Raw genomic sequence first — 17,762 nt, forward strand, 5'->3', positions numbered from 1 at the left:
TGTGTAGAGAATATTTCGTTTCCACTTCACCCCGATACACTGAAAATAATCCACCGAAAATGACTGTAGTGGAAGTGAGAGGTGTATGTATGAAATTCAGTCTCATTTATTAGCTTCGAAAATAACTAGCCCTGGAAGTGGATATTGATATCAGAGATCGAAATGCTCGCCGATTTGAGACGAAAAACATCCGTTTTCACCCACAGGGAAAAATAGCTGAGAATATAGGAGGCGAGAGAATGTTATACGCTCACTTCGATTCTCGCGAGAAACGCAAAGCCGATTTTTATTTTTCGGTGAGTTATGATTGCCGAAAAATGGTTTCGTTTTCAGTGACTCCTTGATGCCGATAATGGTTTTTCACTTCTTCAGTACAGCTGAAAACATTGCATGAAAATATGCGGCAATATTGGGTTTCATCGTGAAGTGAACATGAGATGGATTAATATTTGTACAATTTAGACGCTGTCCAAATGCAGATCGTTTGGACGCTGTCCTAACAGACTAACGTTGGTAAAGTTAGCTATGATTTTTCGCTCCATATTTTCAGTACCAAATGAGAGACGAAAAACCATTCTCGTTGAACTTCCGAGAACGAGATTTTCCACATCTCTTTCTCTCTGAAAAAGAATTTTCGGTGAAAACGAAGAGACGAAAATATCAACAATACACGGTTCATCGAAAACTAGATTGATTGATTGAATATTTATCGTGCATCCGAGCGAGGATTTCGATCTCTGATTGATATTGTGAAAGTAGCGTTATAAAATTATTTGTTTAAGAATGCCACAAGCGATCGTCGTTTCTAATTGTTGGGTAGGGGTTCTTATTTTTGCTTTTCAATTCCGGGAGGAATCCATTTATTCTCGAGCGTTAATAATCCTGCTCCGGATCAACGATGATTCCAATTGTCGGGGCCCTGGAGATGGGGTATTATTTGCGCTGGGTGTTTCCGAGGAGTAATCGATTCCTCCTTTGAGCGTTAATAATTCTTTCCCGACTTAACGAAGTTGTGTGATAATCATTTTATTCAAAAGATGAAATGTCCAAGAGTTATATGCTTGCTACTTATTGATTGCTAAGCCAACTTTAGTCCTACGTCCACCTTGCGGTTATATCACAGATATAACCCACTTCTAGTTTTTTTTCCTTTGCATTCGCCTTCCAGGTAAGAGTGACCAATAAGGGCCACGCTGAATAATGGGGAGTTTTGACGATTTTAAGAAACTGTATCTATAACGTTTGGTTATGAATATAATTGGTATTGTCAAACTAATTTTACGAATGAGCGGTCAAGTTGTCACTCGAAACATTGAGCGTTCTCTCGTTATCTCTGTTGAAAATAGACGTTCCGCTCTACCACATGATTTCTAATAACTCTTCGTTACTCAACATTATCAACATTATCAACAAGAAAAGCATTTATTCAAATTTTCATTGTGTTTCAGTAACTTTTCGATCGTACATCAACTTATGCTTCATTGAATACGATAATAGTTTAACCAATTATCACCCGCCCCTCTTCATTCATTTGCTTCCGATCCATCCTCTATAATGATGGAAAGGGATGAATTCTCGAGTTCGGCGGCTTGTTCCAGATGGAATTCCGGTTCCTCGTTCTCCACCGGTATTTCGCCCTGCGCCATCATCACCATATCAACTATTCGTCCTATGCTACTCTCGTCCATATCTGTTTCCTCCAGGTCCATGTCGGTTGCTCTGTCCTTGCCAGGCTCAGCCCCAGTTGAAGCGGTACCAACGGCATCACCACCAGCAGCTTTAGCGGCTGCTTGTTGCGCTCGCTTATTTGCTATGGTCTTAAGCAATGCTTCCGCCTCCCGTTTGCTTTCCTCATGATCCAGACATTTATACGCAAAGTGAGATGCCTTGTCGTACTGTTCGTTCTTCTCGTAGAAATTACCCAAGGTCATATAGGCGTAGCAGAGGGAGCTCTTGTCCGCAACTGCTTTCTCATCCGAGCAGTACCTCAGCAACGCTGGAATGGCTTTTTCAATTTCGTCCTGTTTCTCGTACAATCGTGCTAGATTGTACAGCGCGACACCCTCGATATCGCCAACATTGTACGCCTTGAGGTAACATTTAAGAGCACTGGCCGTCTTGTCGAGTTTTTCGTACGTTTCTCCCAATGCGACGAGCATTCGACTGTCATATGGGCGAAGTTGTTGAGCAGCTTTATAATAGTGCAAACTGTAGAATGGCATTTTCAGAATTTCATACGCCTGTCCTAGACCATACCAGGCGCGGAAGTCCCGGCGGTTCACTTCTAGAAAGTAAAATTATAATCAAATTTCATGAAAATTCATTCCACCGAATTTCTTACCAACGGCCTGACGATAGCTTTGGATGGCTGCGTTCGTGTTCTTCATCTCCATAAACTCATGGCCCATCAAGGTCCATGCGGAGAGATACCTTGGATTCAATTTCAGAGCCCGTTGAAAGTAAATCACTGCCTTGTGATGATCCGCTCGAATACTGTAGTAATTGCCCACAACGCAACACGTTTCCGGACTGTACTTATTTATGTCCACAGCTTTGTGTGCTAAATGAGCCATTTCTGTCTTCATGTCTCTCACAAAGAGTAGATTGGAATAGGCGTCCAAATTGTCCAACCGGTAGGGATCAGCTTCGTGTAAATGTTGAAACACTTCGATGGCTTTGTCAACGTCGCGCTTATTGGAAAATGCGACTGCCAGCTGTGTGGGCACAAAAATACATTTCCCCAGACCAGCTGCTTGTAGTCCCTCGAATATTTTGATCCCCTCATCGTTCAGGAACAGTTCAATGTACGTGTAACCGATGAAGATTTGCTTCATCCAGTGATTCGGCAAATCAAGACTCTGTAACATATTTTTATCCGTCACCATAGTGCCCAGTTCGAGCCACGATCCCCACAAAGTGGGCTCGGCGTTAATTGCGGCAACGAAAATCTTTACAGCTGTTTCGTTCAAATCAAGTTTCTTCAGGATGACTCCATACAGATACAAACAATATCCATCTAATTTCTGCTGCCCGTGGTCTGCTTTCATGGAGGTTAGCAAATCGGAGAAATCTTTAACATGACTGGTCGAGTTAACAATCGAGTTATCGCTCATGTTATCGAGCCGTTTCTTTTCTTTCGACATATAGGTTGCATACATATGTAAAAACTTCGGTACCGGCGAGGTGCAGTCCCGTGTGAAATACGCCGATCGGTCGTATTCCCGCATATCGAAATAACTTTTGGACAGTACGTAATCATCGTACTCCTCCTCAGCAATGCCACTATTGAGATTGTCGAATCTACCGTCCACCTTAACGTTGATATCCTTCAAACCGTGATTCAATTCCGAAAGCCATTTTGCATTCTGTACCAGGCCACGTTTGTTGCACTCGATTATTCCCAGTATGATATCTTGTTTTACCTCTTTCAAGTTCATTGAAAACGTTTCGTCCATGATGTCTTTTTATTTATTATTCAAGATTTTTATGGAGTCAATTTAATTGTTAGCATTTCCAACCGAACAAATATGTTTATAAACAAAGACTGTTTGAAATAAGCGACAGTTTCACAACAAAATCGAGGGCGTTACGTTCGCTGCTTCATTCATTGATGCGCAGGGATGCCAGGCAATCTTCACATGGTACGAAATTCTTCGCATATTTTTTTTTTTTTTTTTATCTGTATTATAGTGATTTTCAACTCATTTGGCTGGTTCGTCACTTTTTACTTCCATTTTTGGAAGAATGTCGGGAGTGAGAATTGAACTCGTGACCTTTAGCGTGAGAGGCATGGATGTTACCACTACGCCAGATCGCCTCCACGATTCTTCGCATACCTTTTGGAATGGACTTATCTGTTTTAATCGATTCTCTTAATTGATTTTCTCTTTTTAGGCTAAGCGCAAATTGAGAAGCGTATAGCGCTTGTGAGCTAGCACAAAACGAACAACAAGACTCATGTGTACCACAAACGTAGCGTGGCGGTGCGCATATTGAGTCGCAGTTTGCTGTGGATTACGTGCCACTCGCATACAATTTCTGATTCACACAGAGTTGCGCGATATATTTATTTACTAACACAACTACCCGACCGGCACAACCATACAGTTCCAGACTCACGGCGCTATATGATTGTTCACCACCACAACCATCACAGCCGGCACGACAAGCACGAAAAACTGTGGTTCAGCCACAACGTCACGCGAGTCGTCTCTCACGAGCGCTGCGCCATCTCGGGTCTCCTCGCCAATTTGCGCCGTTCTATCTGTTTTCATTAGCCACAGAAACAAGCACTATATCGCGCCAAATTACTCGCGCTATACGCTTCTCAATTTGCGCCTGGCCTAATGGCCACACATTTTGAACGAGGCTCTCACTCTTGAGGCTACACTCTTGATATACACATATAAGGAAATAATCTTAATGCTGAGTTGAACTGTAAAGTTAAAGCCTCTTAAAACCAAAGAACGAAACAAAACGCAGAGTTATGAAAGAAAGAGAATGGTGATGAAGATAATCGATCTACGCAGATAGAATTGTCACCGTAGATTTCCGCTCCCGACAACCAGACAGATTTTGCGCAATTTTTGCTAGAAAGTTTTGTATGCAAGATTTCTAAATCAAACGAACACATCAAGAAAATACTTTTCTACTGAGTTATTAACGAAAGAAAATGTCGATGGAGAGTATTGATCAAGCCAGATATGTAATATGTAGATATATTGAAAGATATTATAAAAAACAAATTTTATTTGCATGACCTTAACCTTCAGACTTTCAAATTGATTTCTAAAAAAGATAGCCATGCTGTGAAACTCAAACGTTTGCTGAAAAAAAAAATCAGGTTATTAAAATTTTTTCATTATTTTTTTTACGCTATTAGAGATTTAGATGAACTTGAGATTATTTAGATGAATTGAGAAAACAGCCTTGACGATGTAGTCGAAATTGATAAACAGCGGAATAAATAAAGAATTAAAATAATAAAAATGTCTATACAAAAGTATGTTTCTTCACAAAAATTTAAGTCATACTTTCACATCTGGCACATCTGATGATATGCTATATGTTGAACTGACAATTATCCCTACACTCAAAGTATTTTTTTGTTGTTGCGAATATTACGTGTTTTGCTACTTTTTTTTAAAATTCTTCGACAATACGTGAGAGTGAGGCTTTCCAGAATTAGTACTCTGGATGTGTTGTTTCTGTGCTGCTTTTTGAAACTGGTCTTATACGGCGGCTCGACTGCGAAGGAATATATATATATAAAATATTTCCATTTTCAGACAACTCTATGGCTCGATATGTGGCACCCGGATTTGTTAGTGTTCGGTCATTGATGTCCGGGCTCGAGTCCAACTCGAATTATGAAAACATATCCCACAAATGATCATTTCATCGATTCCCGAGGGATGTGACCATTCGGATGAAATGGTTTTGATTCTTCGGACAGGACCTCAACAGAAAACTAAAAACATGTACATTTGCTCGCTTCACTTCAGTCCAGATTGTTTCGTGCATACCGATGGCTTGGAAAAACAATATCGTCGAAAACTGATTATACAAACAAGATTATACAATTAATACACAAAACAGTTTATTTTTAGCTGCTCCTACTGTCAGAAAGGACAACGATTCTCATGCCTCGGGAAATCAAAACCGGGCGGCTCGCTGAAAGATCTTGATTTACATCAAGCAAGAGTTGAATGCAGCAAAAGCATCCGTAAAATTCGCGGAATCAATCCAGCTTTCTAATGGGACTAAACAAGACTATCCCGAGAGGGATATTCCGTCAAAAGAAATCGGGAGCAGCATAAAAATCTCTAATAAAAAAAACCTAGCGATTCGGCCGGTTCTGATGGCTTAATTCAAGCACTGCGGCAGGAGGTATCGAAGAGCTACAGAGAGCTTCAGGAAGCTAAAATCCGAATTACCGAGCCACAATTTTCCCCTATGTTTTGATCAGGTTTTAAATCTAAATAGATTATCTTTACGCTGCAATGAATAAACAAATACATTAAGCTGAAATACAATAGATATAAACTAATTTAGACAAATTTATTATACCGCTCCATGATACTTGCAAAGCTAACACGTCACAGGCTCACTACTATTGATGCACTAGTCAGTCCGGACTACCTTTCCATATACGTGCCCTGAGGTAAACCTATTTTTGTGCGATCGTTTTTTGTGCAATCTGTCATTGGTGTGACCTTTTTTGTAAGATTTTACTATTAACTTGGAACATGAATCACACCAACTAATCGCATAAATAATAAAAGTGGACGACAAATGAGGAATGGTTCGAAAATGGATCGCACAAAAACAGGTTTGCCTGTAATGAGTCGAAAACTCTAACTGCTTCTCGAATAACACTGTTTAATAACATGACACATGTTTTGACGTTGGACTACGTCTTTCATTTCTATACCGGGGTGTGAAATCGAAGTTTCGAAAACGAAAGCGTTACGCCGGAGATCGAGATTTTGAGCGTTAAGAGCTCCTAAACAACCGAACGAAATGGTATGATAAACACTTCATTCGAAAAATAAAATGTCTACGCGTTATTGGCTGAAACTTCGGAGCACTTAGAGCCCTTGCAGACTGCAGACTTTTTATGGGCCGAAAGTTTAGTCGGGTTGGAATGCTATTGCGCACACCGAGCCAACTAAATAGTCGAGATGCCTTAGTTTAAGGACAATCGGGAAGTTATTTCCCAGCAAACATTAAATCGCATAACAAGTGTATATATAACATCATATGCCCTAAAATTTGGTTGGCATATAATGCGCCTAATTGGCATATGCATGCAAAAGTGGAGGCCATATACATACATGACAAATGCTTACCGAATTAGTTTGGATGAATATGCAACTTTGACCGGCTATAATAGCGATTATGTTGAAATTGAATTGCGATCTAAAATGAATATATTCATGAATTGCCAAAGCACCAAATACGACTTTTGCCATACTCATACACGATTTATTACAGACATAGAAAAAAACAAATGGCGCAAAATATTTTCGTGAAATGTTTATTATAGCCTCACGGATCGCCATTTTTATATATGAGTATTTATGTTTGTGGAAATAATAATTGTTTGATTGACTTGTGTTGGGAGTGGAATATGAATGTTTAAAATGGCACAGATTGATGTTTGGTGAAAACTGCTCCGATGTGGGTTCGAACTCCGGACGTCTGGATTATCATCCACCAGCTATCTCGCGCGGCTATCTGAAATTTAATTCAACAGCGGTTAAAACTTTTGAGTGCATCAGCATTTCATTGACATTTCAATATGATGTAATATGTTCTTTATTAGGATCTAATATGATTTACTGTTTCATGATTTTCTGCAGCATGCAATACGATTTACTACAGTACTGAATCGATTTAAATTATACGCTTATATGACACACAAACTGCATCAGCGTAATATACGCATATGATGCGGATTAAATATATTTTACGACAATGTACATCATAAAATTGATGTTTATTATACCGAATTGCGACTTGATTTGATAATGGTATATAAAATTTTTACATTTAATGCGATTTCAAATATACACGATACATACTTTGATTGATATTATATGCGATTATGATTTATTCGGATTTCTTGTAAGACTTGGCATGTGCAAAATTATACGATTTAATGTTTGCTGGGTTACTGTATCAATGCAGAGTATTGATTCAGTGAGTGATGCGGGTTCTTGGAAAGACTGTTCTGATGCCTAGGAGGTATAGTCTGCAGAACCAAAAAAAATAGAAGGGTCTGAGCCTAGGGCACGGACGGAAGTTTGACGTAGAATTGTGATTGTTCAGAACATTTGGTTATTTTAAATGTATTTCTTTTCATTATTCAGAAATCTGTTAGTTTAACTTTTTTGAAACTCTAAATAGTAGCCCTGAAATGGGCCGTTTGTTGTGTGTACTTATAACCCTTAAACGGTTTGTAACGAACAAAGAATGACAATAAGCTTCTGGTAGGATGTTAAATTGTCTAACTGAAAATGATTAATGGATATCAGTGGGACACATAACACGGTGGAATGGTAGATGAAGTATATGTGAATCGGTAAACAAATAGTGGGTTATATCTATGATATAACCGCAAGGTTCACGTGGAACTACCTTAGCTTAGCAATCATTCGTTTGTATTGATTAAATTCTTGATTGAATGAAACAGTTTCCAAATTCAATTGAGTTCAATATATTTGCTCTGTGAGTGAAAAAAATGAACAAATGCCGTGTAAAGTCAATTCATTTATTGTGATTGATTGTTCTTCGTTACAAGTAAATTTAATGACGGACCTTTTACGTTTGGTATGATGACTAGAACAAAATATATGTACGGAAGAATTATCAAACGTTTGATGAACCAGCCTAAGGCTGAAAATCTTTCCAATAAAGACAAAAAAAAAATTATCAAACGATTATTTTATTTTACATTTCCCTCTGAAGTTTACATCCCAAAAGTGTACATACTTCTCGAATCTCGAATTTGCTTGAAACTGGGAAGTTCATTCGCTTCTAGTGTCTGCACGATTTTCCCAGGTTCCTAAGTTTAGAAGATCATGTTAGGACAGACATATTCCACTCTGCACAAAGGCAAGCGAGGACAAAAGTACTCGCAGTTTGCATTTATTTGCAGAGCCGATTTCCCCAGAAACCTCGGTTTTGAAGTCTGTGTTAGGGAAACACATTCCAATCGGAACAAAAATACCCCCGATTTGTATGAATTTGCAATGCCGATTTCCCCTAGGCTGCTTGGTTTTGATGGCTGTGTTAGGGAAACCGTAAATCGGGCCAATCAAAACGATGCAGTTAGGGCGTTTAGATAACGCCTAATATTTTACAGTTATTCAATTGTTTATCTAATGAAAAACAACATTTTGTTAGTTGCGATAGATGCGTAGAAATAATCCCTATCAAGTGATGCAAACATCTCTCCTATCCAGTACGAAATGTTCGAGCTATAATCATTCGAAATCTTTCATTTTTTCTTGCATGTTCTGTGTTTAGGTTTTCATTTTACCCTCCATATATTCCGGTTAGACGTAGTCCCACGTCAAAAAATATATCGTCATTGATTACATTGAATATGAAATTTATGGGGAAGAAATGAAAAAACATGTTGAAAGTACTCACGATTTCATGCTATTTTGAGGTAAAATACACTGAAATCATCAAGTTGCTTTATTTTTAATGGAAAGCTATGCCATTGTGATTTCCATTGTCTTATTCTTATAATTTTTTTTCGGTGAAATAATGTTCGTTTGCAGCTATCACAATCATGCCGTATTGGTTCTACTGCTTAATCTACCATAGAAGGAATTGAGTCGTTGAGAATTATGAATATGAGTCATGAAGAATATTAATATTTCATTTCGTTTAATTTTTATGATGCGATATAATGCCGATCTCAATAAGTCTTCGCATGATAATCGCTGCCTCCTCCTAATTAATGAACGATCACTGTATGGGTGACACTTTCCTCGTTGCTTTGATGAAATCTTGCATGAATTTCGAGTGATTCATGTAATCTTGCATCTAATTACTTTAAGATCTTGCTAATTTGTTAAATAGAACGAATTACGCACGCAATTTTGTGTTACATACAACACTCATGGGAACGAAGTTGGAAGAAAGAATGCATAATACATTCTTTACCTTCGCATCCGCTCGCAAAACATATTTGTTTGTTGTTGATGTCTCAGGTGAAAAAAATGTTCGATAAATTTGCCGTCTAATGGTATATATTATAACATATATCGTAAGAACGATTCTGCGTAATATGCATTTGAAAACTCTTAATAAACGTTACATTTTCCGTGGAGTGAACCCCCTATATAGAAATCAAAGTCGTAGTCCTACGTCAAAAGGTAAGGAACCTCATGAAGAATATATCTACTTTTGAGGTATAATATTAAAAGAATAATGAAGATTTTGAAGACGGCCTACTCACAGTGGACAGTTGTGAACGTGGCTGAATGGTTAATGCTGAATACTACGTACAACAAATAATTAACTTGAATTGAGTTTTGCGTGAGAAATAACCAGAGCATTCCAACAGATGAATTTTACGCGTTAGCTTTATTTAGCTATCATGGAAATCAAGCGAATCATTCCGTATCCATCACATCGAATAATTCATTAATAATTTTCACTCTAAAATTCGTTTTTCCTTCTCAAAAAACGTCGTAATACATGCTTCACAAATACAAGCTGTTTCTTCAGTTTCAGAGATGCCAGTTCTTTTTTGGTTTTCGAAAATATATGAAAATTATATATAATTTATAGCTTATATTCTCCCTATACTTGAATTAACGCATGATGTTTTTCCGCCTGTTATTTTCCCATTCTCCAAATTTATGCACAGAGCGAAATATGAAGAAACACACAACTTAGTCTAATGTGGCCAGTGCAAAAGAAATGACCGAATTCAGAACGTTAGAAAACTCATAAAACGCTATTCTGTTTCATTAAATCTTTCAAAATCACATTTCCGGTTCACTTTGAGGTGATTTGTGTAGCGAAAGTACCATATTTTGCTGTTTAAAGTTTTTATTTCAGCTTCCAAAACCTAATGCTTTCAATTATGCCTAGAATTTCAGAAGTTTAATAAGTTGCAATCGCAAAAAAAGACTAACAAAAATGAAATGTTCGCAAATTTACAGACACGCTTGCAAATCTGGCAATTTAGTTTCGAAGTTTATGCGGTAAAACGTCAACATCGTGCATTCATATGAATTGTCAAGATGTTGATGCACTAAAATCAGAAAATTCGGATTTCTTTACCAATATCGGGCGTCGGCTGTGTTCAGTTGTCATTTGGTCTCAAATTTAATCACATTGACAATAATATTGACTGTGTAAGGTGCGCTTTATGGATTGCTTGCTGCATCTCTCATTTCAAAAGCATTCTAATTATTCGACATTCGAGCATCAGCATCGGTTAGATCAGAATCAATCGATTAGTGATCGATATTGGGATCGCTCGATGGGAATTGCATAATACATATCAGGACACGACCTCAAATCTCATCTCACGACAATCTTTAGTCACGTCATCCACCTTCGGAGATACTGTGACATAAGCCATCTCACGTCACTCGCCGCGAAGAATCGAGGGGATTGCGTCTCGATAATGCTTTATCACACAAAACGGCTAAGAAAACTGTTGGGGTGTTTTGTTAGGAAATACTTTTGCATTTCTTAGTGCAAAATAAAAACCAATGGCTAATTGGCAATGAAATGTCTGTATTTTCTACGCCATTTTTTTATATTTGTGGAAAATATTGTTTCTTTCAACTTGTTATAAATTTGAACTTTAAATGGTTGAGAATCGATCTGTGTTAATTCGAAATTGTATAAATTTTCACCATCGAGCAATTTTCCCTTACAATGTCTCACAGCCTTATTCTTATTATATCGATCGATGAACAACAATCGTTGTAAATCAATCAAGATGACAGTTCGAAGCAGCTGTTTGTTCTGCAAACGTCAATAATGCCGATTGTTGTTGTTTGTCGGCAGATCCCCTTGCTTATGTTCTGTTTTTTTTTCATTCACCGCTCAGCTGATAAAGCGAATTGTACTAGAGACTGAATTCTTACGACACTCAATCAATAATCAGTTTGCGTTTGTCTTGTTCTCGATTTGGACGTGAATGTTCTATTTACATTAGTTCTTTCGATTTGGCTTTCGTTCGGATCCGGGCAGATTAAAATGAGATACGTTTTCGTGTTTTTGTTATTTATGTTATTTTACTCCGTTCATGGAACACTTTTTGGACAAGGACTCAAATTTATCAAGGACCTCAAGAGTAAACTGGGACGAAATCGCGACTCAACGTATGAACGAAAGATTTCGCCCGTTATCTTTGGTGGGTTGATTTTTGTTGATTTTTTAAAATTTAGAGCATGGTAAAAAGCGAAGTAATCAATAGCAATTGAATATAATTACCGTAGTCTATGATTCATCGGATGTTTAGTATATGTATTGTCTTTTCTCATTAACTTGCTTATTTAATGCGCACAAATAATTTAAACTGAGCTAATCAAAAATTATTCGAGAACGAGAACATACGAGACAAACCAAAATGATAAGTGCTGTTTATTGTAGATTAAGGAAATGCTGACGATATTTCATTCAGGGCAATATTTACGTTAATCGTTGTGCTCCCGTGGCCGAGTGGTTAGCGTAATAACTAACATGCCGGGTGTTCGGGTTCGATTCCCGTTCTGGTCGGGGGAATTTTTCGTCAAAGAAATTTCCTCCGACTTGCACTGTGATCACGCGTATTCTAGAGCTTGCCACTCAGAATGCATTCAAGGCATGTTATTTGGCATAGAAATCTCAACTAAGTACTAATAAAAATGACGCAAGTAATACTACGTTGAGACAGTGAAGTTCCTCTAGGAACGTTAATGCCATTGAAGAAGAAGAAGAAGATTTACGTTAATCGCTGTAGTATAAGTACGCTTGAATGTTTGCGATTGACCTCCTTATTATTATGCCTGCATGATTCATCTTTGTCCAATATTTGATATGCGAGTTTATTTATTCAAAAAATGTGCTATATGTTAAACAGCGTTACTGTATTGTTTGACCTTTTGTATGTAACGAATGCTAAATTCTATATCATATACGCTATTGTTTCAGTTCCTGGAGATGGCGGAAGCCAAATGGATGCGATTATCAACAAGCCTGATACAGTTCACTTTTATTGTCAGAAAACAACTAGTACATACTTCAATCTGTGGCTCAACAAGGAGTTACTTGTGCCATTCGTTATCGATTGCTGGATAGACAACATACGATTGGTGTACAACAATGTTACACGTAAGACGCAAAATGCACCCGGCGTTGAGACCCGAATTCCCGGTTTCGGCTCGTCTGAGACAGTGGAGTGGATCGACCCATCTCACGCCAGTGTTGGGGCATATTTTGTAAACATCGCCAACTCGCTCGTCCTGAACGGATACAAGCGGGACGTTTCGATTCGAGGAGCCCCTTATGATTTCCGAAAAGCGCCGAGTAAGATTTTCCGCTTCGATAAACGTTTCTGACTAATCAACGATATTTATCTCGTAGATGAAAACAAGGACTGGTTTATCAAAGTTAAACATTTAGTCGAGGAGACATACACTTTGAATGGTGACGTTCCAATAACGTTCATTGTGCATAGCATGGGAGCTCCTATGACGCTTCTCTTCCTGCAAATGCAAAGTCAGCAATGGAAAGACAAACACATCCGACGAGTTATTTCCCTGGCCGGTGCATGGGGTGGAAGCGTTAAAGCCATAAAATGTTATGCTATTGGAGATGATCTAGGAGCGTTCGCACTTAGCGGGAAAGTACTTCGAACAGAGCAGATTACCAACCCTTCCTTGGCTTGGCTCATGCCAAATCCTCTGCTGTGGAAACCCAATGAAGTGATGGTTCAAACACTGTCCAGATCTTACACTTTGGAACAGATGGAGGATTTCTTCAAGTAAGATGATCGATAACTAGTTTTCATGAGCTGAATTTTGAACAAACTTTCTACCACAGAGACATCAATTTTATGGATGGTTGGGAAATGAGAAAAGATACCATTCCGTATTCGCTCAATTTTACGGCTCCTGGAGTCGAGTTGCACTGTTTGTATGGAGTCGGAACTCCCACAGTCGAGATGTAAGTCAAGCTTCGTTCCGTTCACTGAAAATAAAATTATTGTCAAAACCATTTCTTTTCTATCAGGCTCAACTACGAAAAATCGTACGATTTGACGGGGAAACCAACATTGGTGAATGGTGACGGTGACGGTACGGTTAACAAGCGTTCACTGGAGGCTTGCAAACACTGGAGTGCAAAGCAGAAGCAACCGATTTTTGTGCAAGAGTTCCAGGGTACAGATCACATGGCTATTTTGGCGAATTTGAATGTGTTGGATAGTATTGTTAAGGTACTGGTGCATGATTAGGCTGATGTTTGAGCAGAGATATGAAATTAGTTGTGAAGCATGCATCACCTGCGTTACCTGACGAGAGTATGAGACTAATGATCGGTAGAACGTTGATTGGCTCTATGAGACTATCTTATTTTTTCCGTAGAAAGTTTTCAATTATAGAAACATCTAGCAACGTAAAAAATTGTTCGCGGTAAATGATAGTTAAATGATAATAAATGAAATCCTCTCTTGCAAATTGTGGTTCAAATTGAGTCGGATTGGAGACACGAATGTTCCATCCAATGCTGAAAAATATCGGAAAGGTGTTTAAACGATGACAATTTGGTAGTGGCATTATTTCTGCTTCCTTCATTCCTTCACGTCTTTATTGCTCGAAGTTTAGATACAGAGTGAAAATAAAATGGATGCCATGAGAGGCACGAGAGAATATGCAGGAGAAATACACGTTACACTACTGAATGATATTATGCAAATTATACCTTAATCGTGTTTTCATTGCTTCAACTCTTTATAAGCTCGTTACAACTATATTGGCACTTGCGAAACATATTTTTTTCGCTGCACTTGGAATATTATTTCAATATTTTTATGCTTAACTAAAAACTTCTAAAGGTATCTGGTCATACTCTAATTTTTTTGGGCTGCTAAAAATGTCCGACATTAATTTGGGAGTCATTTTTATGTAACAAACCCGCATTTCAGAGCACCGGCAGACTTTTCTGTTTAAATTCGTTGGAATGCAACAAGTTAAAACAATTTTGCTCGTTAGCCCTATTTTACTATTATATATATACAGGGGAATTCGGTATAACGTATCCTCGATAGAACGTACACATTTTCAAAGTCCAAAGGAAAAAATTTTAAACTATTTATGACGTAGGACTTCGTCTTTTATTTCTATACCGGGGTGTAAAATCAAAGTTTCGAAAACGAAAGCGTTACGCCGGAGACCGAGATTTTGAGTGTTAATAGCCCCTAAACAACTGAACGAAATGGTATAATAAACACTTCATTCGAAAGATAAAATGTCTACGCTTTATATACTTGTTACTTTTACATCCAAAAACTTGCTTCAATAGCCTTAAAATTGCTTTCAAAACAGGCTATTGAAATCGCCAATCGGTATATAAGCGAGCGCCGCTCGGAAATCCACTCAGTTATAATTGAACAACGATTGGAGCATGTTGTCGCTGTTGTGGTGAAGCTCTCCGTTTATCATGAAAGCGCGGATGAACGCTGTCACCAAGAGCCTGTTTGTGCACCTTAGGCCAGAAGGGAATCCATCAGGAGGAGAGTGATGTCACAAACGGTTCCCCGGGAAGACATCGGAGCAGCCGCCACACACACACACACATACACGCGCGGAACTCTTCGTTTGGATGCCATTCAGCATCGAGAAAATTTCGGAAAGATCTAATCGTTGCTGAAAAATAATCTGCCAGTTCCCCTGGAAATTGAAAAATACATTCATGCGAAAGGGTTTATTTTAATGTTTTTTAACCATATAACACAGCGACCAAATACATTTGATTTTGTAATTTTTCAATCAGCAACTCTTTTCGTTTGCTGGTCAACAGGTGGTTATCGAGTTAGCATTAACATTAAGTGCACTTCGAGAAGAATCGAGAAGTATTCGGAAAGATGTTATCGTTGCTGAAAAATAATCTGCCAGTTCCCCTGGAAATTGAAAAACACATTCATGCGAAAGGGTTTATTTTAATGTTTTCTATCCATGTAACACTGTGACCAAACATTTTTCAATCAAGTGCTATTAACAGGTGGTTATCGAGATAGCATTAACCACTGGTAGGCTTCGAGTATCGAGGAAAATCTGGAAAAATCTTCTCGTTGCTGAAAAATAATCTGCCAGTTCCCCTGGGAATTGAAAAATACATTCATGCGAAAGGGTTTATTTTAATGTTTTCTAACCATATAACACAGCGACCAAATACATTTGATTTTGTATTTTTTCAATCAAGTATAATAAGCGCAACTCTTTTCGTTTGCTGGTTATCGAGAAGAAACTTGGAAAGAAGTGATCGTTACTGAAAAATAATCTGCCAGTTCCCCTTGGAATTGAAAACTACATTCAAGCGAAAGAGTTTATTTTAATGTTTTCTATTCATATAATGCTGCGACCAAATACAATTGGTTTTGTGATTTTTCAATCAAGTGCAATCAACAGGTGGTTATCGAATTAGCATTAACATTAAGTGCACTTCGAGAAGAATCGAGAAGTATTCGGAAAGATGTCATCGTTGCTGCAAAATAATCTGCCAGTTCACCTTGGAATTGAAAATTACATTCAAGCGAAAGAGTTTATTTTAATGTTTTGTTTTCTATCCATATAATACTGCGACCACATACATTAGGTTTTGTGATTTGTCACTCAAGTGCAGTTAGCAAGAAAAGCTTCTGAAGATTATTCTTCAGAACAAGGTTTTTTGTATCCAATATTGGATGCATAAAACCTTGTGCCTCCAACGTAACGCTCTCGTTTTCGAAGTCCCCCAAATATTCATTTATTCATTCATTCAGAATGGATTTAGATTCAACTTCAAACAAATGATCTCTAAATCAACGATAGTCCTACGTCACCCTTGCGGTTATGCCATAGATATAACCTACATCCTGTTTTTTGACGTGGGATCAAATTGATAAGAAAAATATCTACGCGTCTATCACAATAGATAAAATATTATTTTCCATGAGATAAACAGTTGAATAACTGTAAAATGTCAAGCGTTATCTAAACGCCCTAACTGTCAAGTTTTGATTGGCCCGCCTTACCGTTTCCCCAACACAGACTCCAAAATCAATGTACCTGTGGGAATCCGCTTTGCAAATATACGTGCAAGTAGGGGGTATTTTTATTTCCACCGAGCTGTGTTTCCCTAACACGGACTTCAAAATCAATGTGCCTGGAATATAAGCTGCATTGAGAGAAATAGATGTATACATTGTCCGTTCTGTGGTTCAAATTGTTAGTATCAATAACAACTCCACAGCCAGTCCGCTTGCAACTAGTTGCTGGTGGCGGCTATGGTGCCTATCATCATTAGCATCGAGATATTTCCGTCGAATGAAAAGTGGAGGAAAGGAATGAGAATGTCCCACGTCTCTCCGGGTATGTCAACGACATAACCCACTCGCCTTTTTCTAAAAGAAAAATGAATTAACTGTTTTTTTTATATCAAAGCTTGTTTTGTACCTTTAACCAAACCCGAAGTACAACTGTTTTATGATTCCGGATTCTGAATGAAATCATGGGAAAGGTTGGCTTCGTGTTCTAGTTGAATTTATTCATTAACCATACTCAAAGAGCAACACAATAAAGTAATATGCTGCCCTTGTTTGTATAGGAGACGTAAGCGACAAAATGAACAAAATTGGCTTTTCGTCGTTATGTATTCTACGCAATGTAATACGTTTGCTTAACATGCAAACAAACATTTTTTGTTCGAAAACATTTGAGCAATTTTGGAAAAACCTTGCCGAAAAATCACTGTTTGTCCGCATAACAGACGTAGTTCCATACAGCTTTCATACATCGTTCGAAAATCAACAGTTATCAGTATTATGTGCTATAAGCTAAATCTACATTTGAATCACATTATTTGTAGAGTCCAAACCTGCCTGTCACGATAGTGTCTTATAACGTATTATAATACACTGCACTGCGACGAACACAAGTAATTGTGTTTTTTAATGTTATAATTACCTATATTTCTGTATTTGAATCTTCAAGTAGATAATGAAACAACAAGATCAGTAGTAAAATTAAAATAATATTGGT

The 17,762-nt window shown here is 37.9% G+C and overlaps 2 protein-coding genes across 2 annotated transcripts; one reads left to right on the forward strand and one right to left on the reverse strand.

Annotated features, from left to right (window-relative positions):
- Nucleotides 1-1,394: 1,394 nt before the first annotated feature.
- LOC129776373 (cell division cycle protein 23 homolog) lies at nucleotides 1,395-3,578 on the reverse strand. Its single transcript, XM_055781968.1, has 2 exons — nucleotides 2,342-3,578; nucleotides 1,395-2,284 (listed from the first exon to the last, which is right to left on the reverse strand). The coding sequence occupies exons 1-2, from the start codon at nucleotides 3,453-3,455 to the stop codon at nucleotides 1,524-1,526; spliced, it is 1,875 nt and encodes a 624-aa protein (XP_055637943.1). The 5' UTR covers nucleotides 3,456-3,578; the 3' UTR covers nucleotides 1,395-1,523.
- A 7,971-nt stretch (nucleotides 3,579-11,549) lies between these two features.
- On the forward strand, nucleotides 11,550-14,201 carry LOC129776542 (phospholipase A2 group XV-like). The gene is made up of 5 exons (XM_055782251.1): nucleotides 11,550-11,896; nucleotides 12,676-13,050; nucleotides 13,108-13,507; nucleotides 13,567-13,689; nucleotides 13,756-14,201. The coding sequence occupies exons 1-5, from the start codon at nucleotides 11,740-11,742 to the stop codon at nucleotides 13,976-13,978; spliced, it is 1,278 nt and encodes a 425-aa protein (XP_055638226.1). The 5' UTR covers nucleotides 11,550-11,739; the 3' UTR covers nucleotides 13,979-14,201.
- Nucleotides 14,202-17,762: the final 3,561 nt, after the last annotated feature.

This window comes from Toxorhynchites rutilus, chromosome 3 (genome assembly GCF_029784135.1).
Source record: "Toxorhynchites rutilus septentrionalis strain SRP chromosome 3, ASM2978413v1, whole genome shotgun sequence".
NCBI classification, from domain to species: Eukaryota; Metazoa; Arthropoda; class Insecta; order Diptera; family Culicidae; genus Toxorhynchites; species Toxorhynchites rutilus.